General features: G+C 36.3%; 1 protein-coding gene across 4 annotated transcripts; it reads left to right on the top strand.

Annotated features, from left to right (window-relative positions):
• Positions 1-5583: 5583 nt before the first annotated feature.
• zfand6 (zinc finger, AN1-type domain 6) lies at positions 5584-16213 on the top strand. 4 transcript variants are annotated; one of them, XM_059527404.1, is made up of 8 exons: positions 5584-5725; positions 10435-10538; positions 10754-10907; positions 12117-12186; positions 13436-13524; positions 14960-15091; positions 15297-15377; positions 15466-16213. In XM_059527404.1, exons 2-8 carry the CDS (start codon positions 10521-10523, stop codon positions 15612-15614), a joined length of 693 nt encoding a protein of 230 aa, XP_059383387.1. In that variant the 5' UTR covers positions 5584-5725; positions 10435-10520; the 3' UTR covers positions 15615-16213. The 4 variants fall into 4 exon arrangements, with proteins under 4 accessions (XP_059383387.1, XP_059383397.1, XP_059383405.1 ...); XM_059527394.1 differs by lacking the exon at positions 5584-5725 and adding an exon at positions 6510-6627; XM_059527414.1 differs by lacking the exon at positions 10435-10538 and having other exon boundaries at positions 10755-10907.
• The last annotated feature ends 593 nt before the right edge of the window (positions 16214-16806 follow it).

Raw genomic sequence — 16806 nt, 5'->3', positions numbered from 1 at the left:
TTGCAAATAAGAAAAAAATATATTTACAAATGTGTTTAATGTCACAAACACAACTCTACCTGGTATTTATTTGTGAACCGCTGTCTGTGCATTTGTAAATCACTGCACGCATTTGTGGATCGGTTCCTGTGCATTTGTGGATTTGAAACACTTCTAGCGTCGACGTGCAGATAAATCCACAAATAAGTGGACTCCACCCACCGTTTACTCAAGCCAATCAAATAACGGCCACATTGAGCTGACCAATCGTAGCACGTTATCGCTTCAACCAATCACGTTTTGGCTTAAATCCGGGGGGGCGTCTTGCCTGATCGGCCATGTTGTGCGTACTTGTCTGTAACGTTACTTGTGGACTTGTGAAATGTCATCAGTCGCTGCCCAAGTACTGTTTCCCTTTTCAAAGTTCACATCTAGCCAAGTCCAGTTCAAATCCCCGGATGTGTTCTTGCTCCGCTCCTTTTACCGAGGATGCATGGAGAGGTGACTTGTGCGGACTTGATACGGGCCATAACCCAGAATTCAGCTCGAACCAGGTTAGCATCAATGGCGGAGGAGAAAACTCACAACTGTAAGTTATACATTTCGAAATACTATTGTTGTTTTATCACAAAATGTAACGTAGTTCTAAGAGCTTTGATGCCAGAATGTTGTTTAAACTTCAAAGCTACCGTCGAATTTTAAGGAACTATTTGAAAATTTGCTCAGACGATTTCTTTACGAGTTGAAAAGTAGCCTAACCCTCGGCAAGTCCTCCTAAAAAGTAGCTAGGCCCTGTAACATTTCTGTAGTGGATAAACATTTGATATATTTTGCTTTGGGTATATCTAATGGGCAATTGTTTTGCCTGAGGGAAAAGTTTCCTAACTAACGTTTGCCTAACGATACTTATATCAAATGCAAACCTTATTTTAGAGTGCTCTTGTCATTTTAACCAAATAGTTTGCTTGTCTTTATTTACATTTTTTTTACAAATTCTTTTATAATTGTATTATTTTTCATCAACTTAAATTAAGCATTATTTTTTATCAAGGGACTGCTGAGGAAACTCGGGCCTTGATAGAGTGGCGGGCGGCCAACGAAAGGCTTTTCACCGGGAGGCGCAATTCCTCCAAAAGTTGATGGGAGTGAGTATTCATTTTGAGTGCTTGTATAATTCCCTGCATGTCTGAAGGTTTGGAGCTAGATTTGGACAGTCTTCATCCATAAGAATGAATACGTTATTGAAGTGGAATCATGTAAATCTTTATGGGTTTGTTTTGCCTATAGGCATTTTGTTCCACTTCTGGTTTGGCCATAACTGCCAAACAGGCAAAGAAAAAATTGAATAACCTAAAAGATAAATACAAGGTAATCTGCCTGTTTCTCTACTTTCTGTTACTGAAAGAGGCTTACCAAGATGTGTGTAAAGACTTTCCGGTCATATTTGAAACCTAACATAGATGCATTGGCCCTTACATTTTATTTTGTAAAATGTAGTTTACTCCGTTTACATTGTTTACTCTGAGACTGTAAAAAGAATAGTTCACCCCAAAATGAACATTCTGCCATTCACCTACAATTTTAAGTTGTTTCACACCTGTATACACTATTTATTTATTCTTTTTTTTTTTTTTTTTGCTTTACACAAAGGAAGAATATTTGTAACCTAAGAGTTCTGGGGCACCACTGACATGTGTAATTTTTTGGTGCCTCAAACTGTTAGGTTACAAAAATTCTTAAGAATATCTTCCTCTGTGTAGAGCAAAAATAAAAAATGTCTAAAAGTGTGGAACAACGTGAGGTGAGAACATGACAGCATTTTGCTTTATTTCAGGAGCTTAGGGACCCACCCACAGGAAAAGGGGTAGAGGCCGGTAGTGTGACTGCTGCCACCTGGCAGTGGTACACTGCAATGGATGCTGCACTCCAGGGGCAGCACTCGAGTTGTTGCATCAAACCCACTGCCACTACAGGTGGCTCAGTCAGCACACCAGGTTCAGCCCCTTCTGTGGAAGCCAGGAGTAGCCAGCAGTCAAGAAAGAGGCGACGGGACAGCCAGGCTCTTCTTTAGTTTCTAAAAGAACAGGCAGAGAGGGAAGAGGAGAGGGAGAGAGAAGCATTGGCGAGAGAAGAGGAGAGAGAGAGGGCAGCAACAGCCAGAGCAGAGACATATTTCTCTTTTAGAAAAACTTAATAAATTCTAAATTAATGTTGTATTTAATGATAAATGATTTTATATAGATTATTTGAATAAAAAAAACAAAAATGAATGTTTCAATTTCAACCCTGGCAAATCATTGTTATAGCAACAGTGTATTCTTTATATTTACAACAAAAACACAAATAATATAAAATAATGTAATATCCAATGTCTATAGTGGTATACAATTATTTACAATCATGCAGTTAAATCTCAAGAAGAACATACCAACATTAAGAAAACGTATAAATGTATCTATACCCATCTACTTGCACATTTATTCATACCTATCTTTCTAATTAATGTCATAGCTATTTCAACTGTTTATGTTGCTCTTTTAATGAACATGACAACATCTGGAAAGGTTTACTGTCTAGATGTAGTACTGTTCAGTTAGACACCCAGGCAGTTCCACGGGAGAAGAAAGCTGAGCAGCCAGACGTCCTCGGAGATGGTTCCCTGATAGGTCCCTCTCACCCACTGCTGCATTCTCACCATCCTCGCTGTCTTCTTGTCCTTGGCTTTCCTCCTCCTCCTCCAAGAGATCACCTCCCATCACACAGATGTTGTGGAGGATACAACAGGCACCAATCACCTTTGGGGCGAACAGTGGCCTGATCTCTAGGGCCCGCAAGAAAATTGCACGCCAGTGAGTTTTTAACATCCCAAAAGTGCGCTCGATGATGTTCCGTGCTTGTGCATAATGCCTGTTGTATCGGGCTTCAACTTGGCCTGTTAATCAAAAATCGTGTAGAAAATGTGTAGTGTATTGCAAATTCATAACAGTAAAAATTTGGTTTATCGTGTGTGTGTGTCTGTCTGTCTGACATAAAAAAGTGTTCTTACTTGCGACAGGCTGGCGGTATGGGGTCATGATTGCAATAGGATGCTGCAAGCAAGGGTATCCCCCATCTCCCAAAAGATAGTATCCAGCTGGTGAATACAAAGCCTGCTGGTACATTGGTGATCTGTGCAGCACAAGGGCATCCTGTACAGAGCCTGGATTGCCAATATACACATCTATAAATATGCCTTTAGCATCACAGGTGCCCTGTAGAATGATGGAAGGGAAGATCTTTCTATTTATGTAGCATCTTTTTTGTGGCATTGCAGGAGGAACAATCCTGATGTGGCACCAGCAGCACAGCGGAATGCCTCATGGCCAGCAAGGCCCCCCACCTCATCCATTTCCTCTGCTTTTGGAAAATGAATAATTTTGTGGAGGATGGTCATCATCTCCACAACATTGTGAACAGTCCTACAAACTGTTGAAAGTGGCATGCTGAAGTCATCTGATGTGACCCTGTAGGATGCTCAACAGGCAAGCCAATAAACCGTAACAAGTACTTCAATTTCACGGCTCCATCCATGGGCTTTTTGACGGGGCAGCATCTGTACCAGCATGTTGATGCTGTTCCTGGAGAGCCTGAAAGCTGGCTTTAAATCCTCTCCAGAAAAAAACTTGACCAGGATTGGTACCTGGTCATTGATCTGTGAATACCTGCGAGTGGGACTTTGTTCCTGTTAAAATATATAGATAATATATTAAGAATGTTTTTACTTTTGTTGTATTATGTATTTGTTATATGTATTGCTTTTAAAAAGTTGTTACTATATGTACTGTCGTTGCATTGTATTTATTATATTTTTGGATTTAATATAAGCTATATACTCAGTTGTTTTAAGGATTTTGTCTAAAATTTACTAAAATCTGCCATAATTAAATCTCCCTCTAACATTTGCTCTTTTCGTGAAGTATTTCTTTATACTCTATTTCGGTTTCATTCATTTATTGATAAGCTCTAGCACAACATTCATCCCAGAGTCTAAAAGTTGTAGCCTATATGATTATTATAGATATTAAATTGTCCTGTTTGTGTTAATGCAGTAATATGATGTGCACCTAGCTATATAAAGATGATAAACTATAAACTTATTTGAGCACCACAAAGACAAATAAAAGGTGTGTGAAGTGTAAGCTAGTTAATTTAAATGTTATCAACTGTCAAACCTATTGTTCTTGTCAGTTTATTTGGTATACTGAAAAATCTAATGTTGTCTCATTACATCCCTGCAATAGTTTACATAACTTTTTGTGAGATAGTACTTTGTAGTCTGTTGATAGGGTGCCTATATGATACATTATAATAAATTTTTATTATGACTTTTCATTTGGATATACCTAACTAAGTCCACATAAGTATATGGGCAGTTTATGAAGAAAGAATCATTAGAAAAACGTACAATGCTAGAGAGACATGCTAATATGGCACGTCTCTTCGCCATCCTCCGCTGCATCCTGGCTTTTCTTTGAAGGATTCGTCTCCTCCGTTCGGCAGCCTCCTCTTCAGCATCTTGATAAATAGCAATTGCAATGGCAATCCTAAGCTGTTCCATTTTGATTTACACTTATTTACAATTGATTTACACTTTTCAACCGTATTATTTAAATTGTAGCTGAGTGGGTTTATTGCTAGATTGTTCTTAATGAAAAGAGGCAGTTGTTTCCATATATTTTATTTATTTTGAACGACGTAAATATAATCACAGTATTAATGTTACCTGAACCACATATTAATGTTTAATAGTTTTTAAAATAAAAAAGAGACAGTCGTTTAATATTATATTCAATTTCATTATAAATATAAAGTGAAAATAATCAGAGTAGGTAAATATTAGTTTTTTAATACTAATATATTTAATATATTGAAAATAAAAAAGAAGTTAATTCAAGTAAAACATGCATGCTGAGTGAAGCTATCAAGTACGCTGCCGTTCCATTTGTAGAATGACTGGACTCGCGTCCTCCCGTCCTCGAGAGTTCGTTCTTCTGAGTCCAACTTGGCATGTCCAAACTCGGAAGGACGGAAGTCCAGACTCTGCGAACTTGGTATTGAGAAATGCCCTGACTGTCTGTTGTTGGTCTCAAGTTCGGTGTCTATTCCCGCAGTTCCCCTGGCTGTAAGCCAAAACGTGATTGGTTGAAGCGATAACGTGCTACGATTGGTCAGCTCAATGTGGCCGTTATTTGATTGGCTTGAGTAAACGGTGGGTGGAGTCCACTTATTTGTGGATTTATCTGCACGTCGACGCTAGAAGTGTTTCAAATCCACAAATGCACAGGAACCGATCCACAAATGCGTGCAGTGATTTACAAATGCACAGACAGCGGTTCACAAATAAATACCAGGTAGAGATGTGTTTGTGACATTAAACACATTTGTAAATATATTTTTTTTTATTTGCAAATCTCATTTTATTTATTTGTGAGTTTTAATTTTTTTTGTGAAACTCTTTATATTCATTTGTGAATTTGATATATTTTTGTGAATCTCGTTACATTTATTTGTGGATCATAATCTATTTATTTGGAATAATGCAACAATTCTAACCCCATACAAAACTAACAAACAGGCTGTTACTCGGTGGGGGAAGGGAAGCTGGCCAACGCCGAACACACTTCTCAAACATTGTGATACTGCAAGACAATAGAGCAAAGTCTTTTAATCGACCGACATCGATACACTATTCGTCAGGAGTGCGGAGGTAAGTTTATAAGCCGGGGTTATCAGTTGAATCAGTAAAACCGCTGCGTCGGTTTGTGATCTGTTAGCCAAACTGACATGAGCAAAACCTGTTGTTTTAAGTAAGTTAAATTATTTGGTCGCGTAACAAAAGCTTACCAAACAGCTATAAACTTGCCTTAAACTTACTTAACAGTTATTTATGTGTTTGTACCAGAGCGAATAGCCTTTAGTGTGGAAAACGAGCATGCTAGCTGTGTAATTAGCAGGCTAATAGCGAGATAATTAAGGGAGTTGGAAAAGTAAACAGTGGTGAAAAAGCAGCTAAGTACGTTGTTAATTTGGACTATATTGCTTTTTAGTTTGCAGTGTGTGTGAGTATGTGCGAAGATTCGTTGTCTATTAGATAGAAAAAACATATGCCAGCTGTTAAAACTAACACAGTTTGTGTCTTGGGAAGTGTGTGATGTTAATACATTTAAAAGAATCTGATATATTGTAAGCAGTCGCTGCAAATAATGATCGTAAAATCGGACTTAAATCAAAGCTGTATCGCTTCATCTTTGTTTCATTTAAACACGTGTAATATAAAGAGAAAAGCGATGATCTGGGAACGAATCGTTCTTTAGAGTCAAATCTTCGGTTGTTAAATGAATCGTTTAAACTGGTTCACAAAAACGGTTCGTTTCACATCAGAAATTATTAGAAGACGAACTGTTCAAAGGAGCCGATTCGCGAAAATGAATCGGTTCGTGATGCTCGTGGGCGTGGCTTATAGCATCCGACCAATTGCGTTTCAGTGGGCGTGTACGTAAACCGTTCTATTATTACTCAGTGTTTTACGATGTTCAGCTTTCATTTAAATAGCTAGCGACGTTACGCACAAGATAAGCAGAGAGGTGCTCACTATAAACCATTTACCAGGTAAGGAAGGCAAACGTATGGATATATAGGCGACATATTACGATGAAATCTGCTTTTAGTCGGTGTTGCCATTGTTATTATATGATCGCTTAAACAAAAGACAGTGTAAATAGTGCAAGTTGCCGTGGAAACCTGATTATCTTAGTGCTCAGATCCACCTGCTACAAGTTCTGGTTGCAGTCAGTCTGTTTAATTTATAAGGAAACAGACTCATTGTGATTTAAGAGGAGTGTAGGTGTACTTCTATTTCTTTGTCCTAAACAGTGACCCCATAATTAGTGACGTGTCACTGATAGAGTATTTGTGTTGTGTGAAGATGTGATCTGGTTATTTATTAAGGGAACTACCACACAAGCACTTCTTTATCCCGCTGTGATTGTTTTTTCCCCATAAGTTAATGACACTGTCAGCCCTATCAGCAATGCCATCTAAAAGCACTGAAGAGCTTTATTACACTCCTCCCGTTTCCAAATGGTTTTAGATTCTGGAACCTAATAGAACAAATGGGGAAGAAGTCATAATTTGTACTCCAGACATTTTTTTTTGCTATAAAAAAAAGCTGGTATGTGAGGTGAAAATATTACTCCCTAATATAAAGTGTTAAATAATCTGTTAAAATTAAAATTCAAACCTGTTATGTATTCACATTTGCTTCTGAATGTTTGAATAATCCAATTACAAAGAAATTTGACCCTGGCTTTAATTTAATGTGACTGGATCACCCGAGACAGATGTCAGTTCCTGGTGTGATTGAGAGAAGTTTCTGACCTTAGGAAATGAAATTCAGTCCACTTCCCCATTCCCACTGTAAAGAACAAGTAAAGCCTCATCATTTCAAATGTGGGACAAGTTACATCCCAAAGTTTAATACTTGAGCTTAGCAGTTTATTCATATCGATTCTAGAGCTTGAGCAGTAGTAATTATTTTTGATGCAGTATTCTGCATGCTTTCCTTTGTTTTTGTCATATCTCTATATCATGATTGTGCAGTTCTCTGCTGTATTTGTTAAATCAAATTCAAAAGTTAAATATAAATACATATATATATAGTGTTTTTTCAATGTAGGAAACCATCAGCTTGGGGATTTATCTCAAACACAAGACCCTTTAAGGACAGCTTTAAAAATGCTTTCCTAAAAGTATTCATTTCCAAATGATTATTATTATTATTTTTTAATGGACTTCAGCAAATCGTTATTCTTATTTAATAATATTGTGATGCTTAAATGGACTGTAATGCTTTGAAATTATCTATTTGTTTACCAAATACACATAATTTCCAGCTATTTTCATAATTTCCCAGGTATTATTTTTGAAACTATCTTTGGTACCATAAGTAGTGTTTGTCAAGATGTTCTGTAATGGTAGCATGTTTTCTTGGTCTTTCTTGGCCAGTGTCTTCAGTGATCCTGATGCTTTTGTTGGAGAGATACTGAGTGTCTTTATCTGAGCTGTTCTGTATCTGATCCAGTGCAGGGCCTGTCACAGGGCAACACATGTGATCACAGAGGCTTACTGTACACTAGCCAGACAGTTTAGGTTTGTGTGCACAGCCTTTTGATAAGTATGTTCTGAAGAAACTTTGATTGAGTTTTTATGGTTCACATCAGAACTATGCACTTTCTCTTTCTCATCAGCACTTGGGCCATCTTAAACCTGTTTGTAAGTTGATTTAAAGCTGCTGGTTGGCTTAAACATTGACTGAGAACACTGATATGTGTTTGGATTCATTCTTTGGAGTGTTTATGTAATGATAAAGTCAACATGATGGAAGCAGTACTGACTGTCTTTCTCTCATTGCTGTATTGGGTGAAATGCAGAAAATGTATATTTAAGAACATCATTGAAATCTAATTTGAATAAAAATTACAAATGAAATGGCATTTGTGGCATTACTAATTTTAAATCTAGGTAGGACCAAGTTGTTTTTTACAAGGTGTCTTTTAGGTCGTACATAGGGATGGGACGGTATGAAAATTTAATATCACGATTATAGTGACTAAAATTATCACGATTATCAATATTATCACGGTTTTGTTGAAACGAGATGAAAGTGTTCAAAAATAGTTGATGCTCACACTGAAAACATTTCAGCAAGTTTTATATTTAATAATCAACAAACAACTAATAAAACAAGCAACTCTATGCACTTAATTTAAAGAAAGATTAAATTCTGTGGCATTTCCTTCCTTACAATGAAAAGTGTAGAAGCATAGAAAAGCATAGAAAAGTCACTGACTCTGCATTCCTTCTCGAAAAAAAACAAAAAAAACATTGTGCGCTGCGCTTGCGTCAGACTGTTGCTGGCTGGACATGATTTAATAGTGAGTTATTAAAACCGCGATAATCAAACACGGTTTTAATGATAATTCATTTTTAAACGATATTACTAACCTTCAGCACATTTTATCACGGTTATCAATAAAACCGGTTATCGTCCCATCCCTAGTCGTACATGATTTACACATGGATATTTATAAAAGGTCCCGTTTTTCGTGCTTTTTTGAAGCTTTGATTGTGTTTACAGTGTGCAATATAACGTGTTCATGTTTCACATGTAAAAAAACAGTATTTTTCACACAATTCACCTACCTGTATACCGCTGTTTTCACTGTCATAAAAACGGGCTGATGACCCCCTTTGCCTATGAAGTCCCTCCTTCAGAAATACGTAGCGAGTTCTGATTGTGCCAGCGGTTCCTGTGTTGTGATTCGACACCAGCTTAGAGCACGCTGCCCTCCTGGAAACGCGATTGGGCTAGTATTGAGAAGCAAGTGGGCAGGATTTGTTTTGAAAACTGCTGGAGATGTACTTATCACTGAGATGCGCATGAAAATCGCATTTGATTTTTTTGCACAGCCCTAACATCTAGTTAACAAAGCTAAACAGCGTTGCCCTTTGTGTAATAAGTTACAGAAACTGTTAAACGCACCAACTTAAATAATAAAATACACTTACCGGTTGTGATCCATAAACAACGCCTTCTCCAGACAAAGAGGGAACTGCTCCATCTTTCAAGAATAATCTTTGTGCGAATCCGGCATTAAACTGATTGAGATTGAGGAAGATCGCTGTCCTCAGCAAAATGTGCTGCACATAGTTTTACATGTGGATTATAATTTTCGGGAACCGAGTTAAACATAAATTGTAACCATTAATCTCCAAGTACAGCGTCCCTGGGAAGCCCAAACAAAGATGATTGGACTCCGAGATGAATAAAACCGCGTTCCGACGACATTGCGACAAACACAAACGCAGCCCTTCCTCTTCTCCGTGGGAGCACAACAAGACCACGCCCCCTTTTTGTGTATTCCTGTGGGCGGAGGTTAGTCAAAAAACTGTTTTAGTGACGTTATTACTGCAGGAACTAGAGGGATGTAGTCCAAACGGGTCGTTTTTTGTAGGCGAATTCTGATCTTGCTTGGCATTGAATTTTGAGCTTTAGAATTTTACAGATATTATTTATACCCTAACAACAACATTACACGCTAACTAAAGTTTAAAACATGGGATCACGAAGAACGGGACCTTTAAATGATTTAGTTATAAATATATCACCTGGATGCATTTTAGAATTTTTGTCTAGTGCACATCTGAAATGTCTTTTCTAACATTTTGGTAATAGTATATTCCTTGTATAATTTATTCAGAGATCGGCATGAAAATATTCTTGATGCTGGCATGGCGTTAAAAAGTGAATCGATAAATTTTTTTTATTTTTATAAATGTCTTGTCTGTCTGTGTTTTTGCATATGTTTATTTATTTTATTTTTTAAGGTGTATTTGCCATTTTCTTCCATCTTTTAGCACAGCGAGGACACTTCTTTTACAGTATGAATGTGAGACAGCCGCACAGGTAGTCTGAGAGAGACAGGTGCAGAGACAGTTAGAACATGTCAGAGGAAGATCAGATAAGTGTCTTATTCACTCAAACATCAGCACAAAGCCTAATTCAGCCGTACACTCAGTATTCAAAGCACAGATCGTAGACTCTGAGCTCTTTTAAGCTGAAATGGACCATGAAAAGGATCTCATGTATGCTTTTAGGTCTGTTATTTAGCCTCTAAATTTTTTAATGGTGATCTCTCTCTCTCTCTCTCTCTCTCTCTCTCTATTCTGTCCACAAGAGAGGGATATGGCTCAGGAGACCAATCAGACACAAGTGCTCTGTTCCAATGGTTGTGGGTTTTACGGGAACCCACGTAATAACGGCATGTGCTCGGTGTGCTACAAAGACTCCTTACAACGACAGAACAACAGCGGCAGGTCCAGCGATGCAGGTCAGTCAGATGTATCACAGAAAGAGCCATTTCCAATGCTTCTGTGTTGGCAATTGCTATTTTATGGTCAGAATTTAACGGTATTTGATCACATCAGGAGTTTGCATTGATTGGTTTTCAAAGTCAACCCAAAATGCTGTGCCTAGATTCTTTTACTTTGTTAATGTAACATTTCTGAGTTACATGGGTTGCAAAAGTAAGAGTGGGTTGGGATTAAAAGTAACGTCTTTTTTTAAAGATGGAAGTTATGTTTTCATGATGGACTGTAAGACGTTTTTTTTTTTTTTTTTTTTTTATTCATGATAAGATCCTAATCATGTTTTAAGAAAGTAAAAGTTTTTGCCATGAAAATAGCCTGAGATGCTGACATGGCATTAAATAAAAATATACTACTACTAATACTAAGAATGTAACAAGGGATGATAATGGCAAGATAAATTGCTGCTCGATTTTGTGCTACCACCCAAAAGTCAAGGCTACATTTGTTTGTTCAAAAATACAGTAAAATTTGTAATTGTGTGAATTATTACTATTATTACAGTTTAAGTTAACTTCTTAATTAATATATATTTCAAATGTCAGTTATTTGTGTGATCAAAGCTGAATTCTCAGCATCATTACTCCAGTCTTCAGTGTCACATGATCCTTCAGAAATCATTCTAATATACTGATTTGAAGCTCAAGAAACATTTATGGTTATTAATGTTGAAAACGGTATTTTTTTGTGTGTGTGGAAAACCTGTAACTTGTTTTTTAATGTGTTTTTTTTTGTTTGATGAAGTTCAAAAGAATAGAATTTATTTACAATCTTTTTCCCACTTTTAATAAATTTAATGCGTCCTTGCTGAATACGTGTTAATTTATTTAAAAAAAATAATCTTGCTGATCCTAAACTACTTTTTTTTTTTTTTTTCATTTACTTTTTTGTATTATAGCACCGCCCACAGGAACATCTCATCGGTCCACATCCATTTTTAAATTAAATAAGCTCTAATTTCATTACAGCATTTAACCTTCGTTCAGGGATGCAAAAAGTTCCTGCCACTGGAAACTTGTCTGGTTGTTCCAGCATGCCTGGTTTGAAACCAGGAACTTCTCAAAAAGCAAACCCTCACTTGTTCTGTTGCTTGCATCAACTTCTGAAGAATAAGGAGAATTTCAAATGAAAGTGTTGACATTTTGGGTTTCCTGCTCTTTCATTGCCTGCAGTGTCTTCCAGCCTTAGCAGTAAAGGAGAATCTATGACTGTACAATCGACGTCACAGCATGAACAAAACAGGTACAACATCTTCCTCTTTACCACACTTTCATCATTACTCATAACAGTTGTTTAAGTCATTTCAATTGCAAAGGATGTAGTTTGTTTGTGCAACTCTCACGTGGGAAGTCGTGGCCTAATGGTTAGAGAGTCGGACTCCCAATCGAAAGGTTGTGAGTTCGAGTCCCGGGCTGGCAGGAATTGTGGGTGGGGGGAGTGCATGTACAGTTCTCTCTCCACCTTCAATACCACGACTTAGGTGCCCTTGAGCAAGGCATCGAACCCCCAACTGCTCCCCGGGCGCCGCAGCATAAATGGCTGCCCACTGCTCCGGGTGTGTGCTCACAGTGTGTGTGTGTGTGTTCACTGCTCTGTGTGTGTGCATTTCGGATGGGTTAAATGCAGAGCACAAATTCTGAGTATGGGTCACCATACTTGGCTGAATGTCACTTCACTTTTTAAAAGGGCATGAAAATGCCCCTTTCTTATTGAAAAGTAAACTTATTTTAGGACTGAGTGGTTTGACCCTAAATATAGTAGAAGTGTATCAGCAGGCTCTGCACTGCCATATATATATATATGTATATGTATGTATATATATATATATATATATATATATACATACATACATACATACATACATACATACATACATACATACGTGTGTGTGTGTGTGCGTGTGTTTGTTTATGACTATCAGTGGGCTGTACTGTTATTCTTGTTTTTGTTTTTTAAACTCAGGTGTTACATATATTATATAATGTCTAGTTGTTTTGTGCTGATGGCAGAATAATTTATGAATAGTTTTTTTATTTTTTTATCCAAGTTCCATCAATAAGTGTGTATGTAGTTTTGTATTATAGTTTTGTGTACATAGGTTTAGCAATTTCTTTTGGTTGTTGTTGTTGTCCATCTTATGTTTAAATGTTTTTTACTTATTTAATTTGAGTTTTAGTTATTTTAGTATCTTGTTAAACCAAATAAAACTGAGAAATGTTTCCTTGGCAGCTAGCTGAAATAAACCAAATTAAAAAATATATTTTTCAAAATTATTTCAATAAATTTGTTGTTTCTTTATGGTTAATTCACTATTATTTAGTGGTGTATTTAATATATTGGTTTATCCGCAAATAGACATTGCAGTATGGTTATTATATGAACAATTTACTTTCCAGCAGTGATATAAAATTACTCTTACTGTGATATAAGGTTTATAACTCCCACTTTTGAGTTTCAAACAACTGGTATCTTTTCTCATCATCCTCTCCAGTCAGTGTTTTTCAATGCCAACGCCAGCAGCAGCAGTTACACATGAAGAAGGTGCTTCAGCAGTAGCTCAATCAAGCCTGAAAACACCAGGTGTGTTCCCTTTTTCACTTTCTACCCATTTATGATGTCATCCCCTGCTCCAAAACCAGACACGGAGCAGATTACCATGACACAAAAAGAGAAAATGCTCTGGCAAACTCCATAGAAACAGCCAGACATCATCTGTTTGCTTTGAGAGCAGACCAATAAGTGATCACTTGTTACATTTGATTAAAGCCCTGTTTTCTTCTTTTTCCAGGGCTCAGCATACTTGCATTAGTATATCTACTGATTTCACTGATCATAAGGCTCTTGTTTGTTAGTTAGGTATAATTGTTTATAAGATGGAGGTTAATGATAAAGGGTATTAAATAACAAATGTTGATTGAAAACCAAGCACAGGTTTAGTCATATTGCTTTATTTTCTCTCAATAATGAGCTTTACACAACTAGTATTACCTTACAGGCAAAGAAAGCCAGTAAATTTTGTTTTTAGAAATGTGTATTTATATAAACATTTTGCATGCACACTGCATTAGTTTGTATATAATATATACTACCGGAAGTTTGGGTTCAGTCGGTTTTTATTATTATTATTATTAATAATTTTATTCAGCAAGGTTTTGTTAAATTGAAAAAAAAAAATAGTGATTGTAAACAAAAAGATTAATGTTCTTTTAAACTCCCCCCCCCCCCCCCCAAAAAAAACAATATTAATCAACACCAAAAAAAAATATTTCCAACATCGAAAATAAAACGGCATATTCGACTGATTTCTGAAGGATCATGTGATTCTGAAGACTGGAGTAATGATGCTGAAAATTCAGCTTTGATCACAGAAATTATTGCTATTTTCACTATTTTCAAGTATCTATCCACCTTATTTTTCCTGTTAGAGTAAGTTCAGCCATTTGTGATTTGAATGTGTATGGCTTCCGGTGTCATCTCTTCTACAAAACAGCTCATTTTGCTGCTTGATTTTGCACATTAGTGTGTCTTACCATATTCTTTTAATGCATTATCTTGATTATGAACACACTGGTTTGTAGTGCAAACAGTTTTACCGTTTCCTGCATGTTGTTATTCTTCTCGTTATTTCCCTATAGCAGCTAATCAACCGGAAGTCTCTCACATTCACAGAAAGGTCTTACTTCCACATTGAAAAACAAGGTGGATATTAAAACCATGGTTTGAAAACCATTATTGTAAAATGTGATAACATTTCATGATATTACTTAATTCAGTGTATATTTGATTAAATTAACGCAAACTTGGTGAGCATGAGCAACATCTTTAAACAAAAAAAAGTTAATCTTACTGATCCCAAACTTTTGAGCAGTCATATCTTTCAATAACCATGTCTATGTCTTGGTGGATAAAAAAAAAAAAAAGTGTTAACTCTTCAAAGTGCAACAGCCTAGCTAGTGATTAATGCACAATTGCTGGTTTAAAATAACTATAAAATTGTCTCTGTTTGCTTGTATAGAAGAATTGTCGTGTAGTAAATTGGCGAGAAACTTCCAGGAGCCCAAGGCAGGCAGCTCATCAGCGGAGGACTGCATATCGAGAGGAAAGAGGAAGCTTGATGAAACCTGTCAACCCATAGAGAGAGAGACTGGTGAGTATCAGGATCAGAAAGTTCATCTTTGTAATGCTTTTCAAATTTTTTTCAGAATGTTTTGCTCAATAATATCTGAGGAAACGTTTTAGGCTCAAACCGGATGCCGACAAATAATTTTTGATGTACAGAATGCCATTTGAAATGTTCATGATAACAGCATTTCTAAAAATCTTTGACACCTGTATTAAACTCTTGGCCTCAGAGCAAACCTCAGATGTACCAGAGCAACCCAGACCCAAGAAGAACCGCTGCTTCACTTGCCGCAAGAAAGTCGGGCTCACTGGTATGCAAAACTATGCTATAGGTGTGTGTGTGTATTTGATAAATCTGGACTTTATTGAGCTAATTTTGCTTTTGTTTCTGTATGACAGGCTTCGGCTGCCGGTGTGGACACTTGTTTTGCAGCATCCACCGATACTCAGATGTTCACAACTGTAGCTTTGATTACAAGGCTGATGCAGCTGAGAAAATAAGGAAAGAAAACCCACTAATCGTTGGCGAGAAAATCAAGAAGATTTGAGTTTTTTACCATCTTTTCCTTGAAACCTTCAATTGTGCATGCTACAATGAAACACATACGCAAATTTATTTTGTCCCTTTGTTTCATTTGACCTCTCAAGTTTATTTACTTAAAAATACTGTGGTGTGTATACCGTGAAATATTTATATAATTAGTAATTTAATTTACATTAATAAATGGGTTTTAGTTCTCACATGCTGAGATGACTCGGGTGACCGTGTATTTCTGGTTATCAACAAAGCTTGCATGTTAAAGCCATTGCCAGATTTTTTTTTTTCTTTTTTTTCAATAACGATTGTAAGCAAGAAAATTACATTATTTACGTAATATAAAAAAAGATAAAGTTTTATTATCAATTACTGTGTTTGCTTCATCTTTAGTTAAAAAAAATTAAGAAGTTTATATTTCATTTAAAATAAACAAATTGTTTGCGACTCCTGTCTCTGGTTTAACAGGTTTTTTTGCACTTCATTACAGACTGTGATTTACATTTTCCTCATATTTCATTTATTAGAGTGAGTGGAGGTTGCGAGTGGTTTTATTTATGTTTGTGTATTCACTGCATTCATGTTCAATAAAGTTTTACACGTCACACTGTAGCAAGCGCTCTAGTGACTCCGTTTAGCCAAATATACAGTCTCCCTAGTTTGTTTAATAACATTATATGTGTTTATGCTATTAATATTGAAATACACAACTGGCAACACTGCTGCAAAAATCTTGCCATTAATATTTTGGTGAACTTAAAAGGTACCAATCATTTAAGTGGTTCGCAAACCGATTATACCTTAATTCATTCTTATTATGATACAATACTTGCCTTTCAAGTTCTATAAATTATCTTTAACATAACCCTGACTTATATTTATGAACCAGGAAACCTTAATGTCAGAGAAAAAAAAAGTATGTGTGTTGTGTTCTGGAAAACGAATTAGGCTACGTAAAGACGACCTTGTTATTAGGTTATTACAACAACAAAAAATGCTAAAAAAAAAAAAAAAGCTAAATTAATGTCAGAAAATTGTGAAATATGGAGAACTGTAAAAATAATGCAGTACATGATCTGCAAATTATCACTATTAAACAAATATAAATTTCCACACTATGCTTATCTATGGCTTTGGTAAAACTATAGAAGTAACGTTCTTAAGATGTTAGAAATTTGAAAAACGACGTAAGCAGAACATAGCAT

Source organism: Carassius carassius, chromosome 3, assembly GCF_963082965.1.
Source record: "Carassius carassius chromosome 3, fCarCar2.1, whole genome shotgun sequence".
NCBI lineage: Eukaryota > Metazoa > Chordata > Actinopteri > Cypriniformes > Cyprinidae > Carassius > Carassius carassius.
The sequence above is the reverse complement of the archived record's forward strand: the minus strand, read 5'-3'. Positions and strand labels throughout refer to the sequence as shown.

What these genes read in the sequence shown, in the direction of transcription:
- zfand6 (XM_059527404.1), top strand. An exon ending in TCACAGCATGAACAAAACAG is followed by an intron (nt 12,187 to 13,435) that starts GTACAACATCTT and finishes CATCCTCTCCAG; the next exon opens with TCAGTGTTTTTCAATGCCAA. An exon ending in CAAGAAAGTCGGGCTCACTG is followed by an intron (nt 15,378 to 15,465) that starts GTATGCAAAACT and finishes TCTGTATGACAG; the next exon opens with GCTTCGGCTGCCGGTGTGGA.